The 5,203-nt window shown below is 49.4% G+C and overlaps 1 protein-coding gene across 1 annotated transcript in view; it reads right to left on the bottom strand.

Annotated features, from left to right (window-relative positions):
- Positions 1 to 1,280: 1,280 nt before the first annotated feature.
- Prss16 (serine protease 16) overlaps positions 1,281 to 5,203 on the bottom strand; it is a 7,701-nt gene continuing 3,778 nt past the window's right edge. Inside the window, exons 6-10 of the mRNA XM_015494192.2 lie at positions 5,070 to 5,196; positions 4,244 to 4,385; positions 1,900 to 2,079; positions 1,676 to 1,821; positions 1,281 to 1,563 (exon numbers count right to left, since the gene is read on the bottom strand). Coding sequence (XP_015349678.1) covers positions 1,495 to 1,563; positions 1,676 to 1,821; positions 1,900 to 2,079; positions 4,244 to 4,385; positions 5,070 to 5,196 — 664 coding nt within the window. The 3' untranslated portion in view covers positions 1,281 to 1,494. The remainder of the gene's footprint in view (positions 1,564 to 1,675; positions 1,822 to 1,899; positions 2,080 to 4,243; positions 4,386 to 5,069; positions 5,197 to 5,203) is intronic.

The following is a 5,203-nucleotide window of genomic DNA, read 5'->3' as shown; positions in this document are numbered from 1 at the left end:
CCTCCCTCCCTTCCTTCCTTCCTTCCTTCCTTCCATCTCTTGCAGGTTACTTTTAAATTAACAAAATCGTGCACTGACCATTCCATCAAGAGCGCTATCTGGATGATGGTGCTCTGGACAGGCGATGGTGATCTATTTCGTTGTTGGAGACACATAAGAAGAAAAGTCCAAACAGGAGATGACAGGTGTTAAGTACTAGTAAAAAACCCCTATATTGCCCCACATGGACCTCAAACCAGCAACCTAGGCACTATTACCACCACTGTAACCTAGTGAGCTAGCTGGTCAGCACATTAACTCTTCTACAAGGAATATATGACCATAAACCACGCCGATGGATCTTGCTTCTTCAAAAATTTCTCTGGGAGAAAAAAAAATCACAATCTGGAAACACTGTGGACAGGCCTGAGTTCCTTCTGAGTTCCACCTCCCCACCGCAGACAGTGAAAACGAAATAGAAAAGATCAACTTGTGCCCAAAGCAGCCCTCCCTCTCCCAGGTAAAGTCAGTCTCTTTCAAACTAAGAAATACAGGTCAATGTCCCCAAAAGAGGCTTCACCTGAGGAGGCCTGCAAACCTGCAAACCCGAAATGCCTGAAGCCCTCGGCTGTGTTCTGCGTAGACTCTGGCAGGCTGCTCCTTAGGGCAAGTTGCTGAGGCTGGCCTTGAATTTGTAATCTTCCTATCTCAGCCTCTGGAATTATAGGCGTGTGCCATCTAGGTGGATGTAAATTTTTGATGGAGGATTCTTGATCTGGACACCCCCACACAGGCATACACTCCCCACCACAATCCTAGTACTAAAACAAATACTTTGTGTAAATTGAGACCCCTGGGTTTATGTATGAGCATTATTGCCTTTGCTTCTGTGAGATGCTCAATCACCTCTTGGGAACCTGCTCTCACCTGCAATCCTCACAGTGAAAATATAACTTGTGCATTATTTTTGAGTGTCTGCTTTGTGCTAGCTACTATTTTAGAAACTGAAGATATAGAATTATAAGTGAACAAAAGTCTCTCTTTATGAAGCTTACCATTGCACAGAAAATGAAATAATCATGCAAATTACATAATAAAGTAAATGATGAAAAATAGCGTAGAGAAAAAGTTGGAAATGGGAAGGGGTATTGGGAGTGCAGGAGTTTGGGTCTTCATCAAGTTCTCTTCCTCCAGCAATAAAAACTTGAACTCTTGTTCAGTATTACGGCAGAATACTCCTCCCAAACCGCAGAGCAGAAAGAGCTGCATCTCTCTGACATTTAACATGCAAAACACCAACATGCACAATGAGAAAGATCATCCACTATATTTGCATGTTCTTTCCTGTACCAAACACTTGTGGTCTGGGAGTGAGGGTGTTTACAGACAATTATATGCAGAACAGGTACAGAATCCCAATCCCTGGGGATCTTCTAAACAAGAGGCCTTCTTTTGTCCAGTGAATGAGTATGTCCAGGAGGAAGGTGGCCAGGTGGGAGCTGTGGGGTGCAAGGCTCAGACCCCTCTCTGAAGCTGGCTCTGCTTTGCTTGCCTGAGCCAGGTCTGCAGTTGCTGGAATATGCTCTGTGGAGAGGCAGGAAGAGCTCTGAAGGCCAGACCCCAGCTCTAGTAGACAGAAGGGGCATGGGATAAGCAAGCCAGTGAGAGCACGTGGTATCCAGGGCCTTTCTCTCACCTGGCGTCCTAAGCGGAGGCTGGGAGAGTCTGAGGGTCTCTCAGGTGCCATGTCCAAGCAGTGGGAGGCACTAGGGATGAGAAGCGCTGGCTCTGAGGGTCCCAAGGTCTGTGTGACACTTAGCACATGCCAGGGGTCTGTGTCCCCTGGGAAGACAGAAGAGGGTGGTGTGTTGAGCTGGCACTGGGGGAAGCTTACCAGCCAGGTTCTAATGTCAGGCTCACCATTCACGAACAGCACTTGGGTGGCACCGGGGCTTTGGCCACCGTAGTAGGCGTTTGTCTGGGCCACGGCCTGGGCTACAGAAGAAGCGGAGAGTCCAAACACTTGCTCACATAGGTCCAACTGGGAGGGCAGGGCTGGGAGCTGGGAGAAAGGACATCCAGGACCCTTGCAGGTGACGTCTGTGAAGGGAGATACCTGAGTGTGAGAAATAGACGGAGCCAGCCCCCTGCTCTCCACCATCACTTACAGGGTTCTCCTCAGCGAGCCTGCAGTATTTTCAGAGACTGCACACCCCACGGTGACAACCCAGAGGGACAGGGCTATGATGATGAGAACCGCTCAGGAGGTGGGGATGCCAGAGGAAACATAATGGGCTCAAGGACATCCCGTAAGGCATGAGGCCTTATGGAATTCGAGTGAGCCAGAGAACAGAAAGCACTGCAAACAGCGGAGACAGAATGTGCAAGATCTGGAGGTGAGAGGTCTCTGGAGCCACCAATGCTCAGATTGATCATGTCTCCTCTGCTTGAAACCCAGAGCTCACTGTGCTTCAGGTTAATCTAACTTCTGTAACCCCCGCACCAACTCATTCCTCCTTTGCCATATATTGAGCACCTACCATGTGCTCAGAAGTTGGACTATTGGGCACATAGTGGCAAACAAACAGGTTTGGATCCTGCTGCTGCAGGACTTAATGGCAAGAAGAAATGCCTGGAGGACAACTGGACCATTTAAAGAGGACACAGAGCTACCAAAAGTGGGCATGGGAAGGCTGGCGTATCTTGAGGGAGGACGGAAGGCTTCCTGAGGGGGCATCTTGTGTGGAGACTCATAGGATGAGGAAACTGTGAGAAGCAGGAAATGTGCATCACAAGCAGCGTGAACAACACCTGCAAGTCTTCTGAAGTTAGAAAGATGGGCATGTTGAGGATCAAAACATCAAACGCCTCCCAACAATAGGAGCAAACACTTGCAGAATACTTACTGTCTTATCACCAGCTAGCCGGGCTGGCGACCTGAGCTGGGTTCACAAGAGCTGGCTGCACCAATAACTTAAGAAAATGGCTAAAGAAGCATGAGACACACAGAAATACTTTTTGCTTGCAGGAATCAGGGACAGCTCTCCATCTTAAGGGTCCATTGGAAAGAGAGAGAGAGCATGCCTGAGACCCTTTTTATTGAGAAAGACACTCGGGAAAGTTCCACCCAGATGAGACAAGAGATTGGGTTTCAGGGGGGTGTAGCCCAGTCCCACTGGGTGACACCCACTCCCAGAGCTTCATTCCCTTGCCTAGCAGAGGTGAGATCCACCTGTTTCTATCATCGGAAACCAGTGTCACACCTGCATGGCTCAAGGCTAGGGGTCCGTGCTCACTCCTGTGTGGCAGCTCCCAACACTGTACACCAGCATTGTTCTTAGCATATTATGTACATCACCTCCTTTGATCCTTGAAACAACCCTATGAGAGCACACCCTTATTATTTTCATTTTAGGGCTGTAGAAACTAAGCATAGCCTATATTTGCCCAAGATCACATAAGTAGGAAATGGAATTGGAATTTGAATATTTTACTTTAAATCACTATCCTCACTACCTTCCAAAGACACAGTGAGGATTTTGAACTGAAATCTGGGTTAGAAGGGCCAGATTCAACAATACAGAATATCTAGTTAAATTTGAATTTCAAATAAACAAAAACTCCACTTTTTAGTATGCCATATTTGGGACACACATATGAAATTTTTTTGTTTATCTGAAATTCAAATTTAACTGGGTAACCTATATTTTGTCTGGCAACTCCACCTGAGGTCACTAAGAAGCCAGGGGAAGGTTTTGAGCAGAGGAGCAACAAGGACCTTCCTGGATGCAGTGTGGTGGGTTGTACAGGTGAGATGAAAAATCTGGAAACCTGGTCAGGGCTGGTCAGGGGTCTAGGCAGGAGAGGACAGTCCTCTTCAGGACAGCAGAGGGGAAGAGAGAGGCAGAGGGACCAGAAGGGGTCCAAGAGTGGTGGTACTCAGTGATTAACAGGTCATCTGAATACTGCCTAGGAAACACCTAAAACTCGCCTCAGGATTCCGGTCTGGTGGCTGGGGAGAGAGGGGAGACCTCCCTGGGACGGGAGCACAGGAAGAGCAGGTGGAAGGCCTGAGTATGAGCATGAAGAGGCCTCTGAGGTTCAAGTTCACCCACACCACTATGGCCGCCTACCCTCTCCAGCCCAGCATACAAGGTCAGGCTCGCTGTGGTACGGAAATCAAAATCAGCCCACATCACCTGTGTGATGGCCACTGGCAGGCATAGCATGTATATTTGGGTCAGTGGTCATGCCTGTCACTCACAGAAGCCCAACTCCGTGCAAGTCTGGTACAACCACTGCCGGTCACCCAGGCCAGACACTTGGGGCTCAGTGGCTCTCAGCTGTGTCACTGTCTCTGCTCGAGAATGGCTTACACACCTCTGGCCCAGGCTGTGCATGACAATCTAGGAAACAGTAGGAACACACACATAAATTCCTTCTCCCCCCAGCAAGCTAGGGCCTGTCAGACTCATAGGAGGGTAAGCTCCTGGGAGTCAATAGTCAGAGCAGGTGAATGTTTGGGTCCCTGTACACTTATGATTGGGAGCTTATCACCTATGAGTTTTTAGGCAAGTGAAAATCTTTTGGATTTCAGTTTCCTCTTCTGTAAGTGGTCATTGTGCTAGGGCCTATCTCCTAAGAATTCAATGAATGACATATGTGAGGCATGTCTTATAGCACCCAGTCCAGATAGCACCAGAAAAGTGGGTTGGAATTGTGGATTCAGAGGTGTGGGCCCAGTCCCTATGAGAGCTCTGTTTCCAGGGCTGTGCTTTTTCATCAAATACTAATTGAGCACTTGCTATGTGCAGGACACTGCTGCAAGCCCAGAAAAGAGAACAGAACAAGAGGCAAAACAGATAATAGCCACAGTCTCTATCATTTGTCTCCTGCGTTCTCAGCTCCCAGCTAACCGCTTTACATGTCTCCCATGTCACCTTCTGAATATCAGCCCTGTGAGGTAACACCCCACTTGACAGAGGAGAAAACTAAGGCCCAGAGAGGGCTCTCGCCTAAGCCACACAGAGCGGGTGGAGCAGGAGCCCTGGTCCGCTAGGGCCAAGCCAGAGTGGGTCTGGGCACCTCACCTGCACTGCGCGCCGAAGTCCACCGTAGGGCGCAGGGTGACTGCGGTTGCCGCCGCCCGCGAGGAGTCCGCAGAGCTGCCGCACGCTCAGCGGCACCCCCGCCTGCCCGTCGTACTGCACCGCGCCCCCCACCA

The sequence above is a fragment of the Marmota marmota genome, unplaced genomic scaffold, assembly GCF_001458135.2.
Source record: "Marmota marmota marmota unplaced genomic scaffold, marMar, whole genome shotgun sequence".
Taxonomy (NCBI): domain Eukaryota; kingdom Metazoa; phylum Chordata; class Mammalia; order Rodentia; family Sciuridae; genus Marmota; species Marmota marmota.
This window is presented reverse-complemented; position numbering and strand designations above follow the sequence as displayed.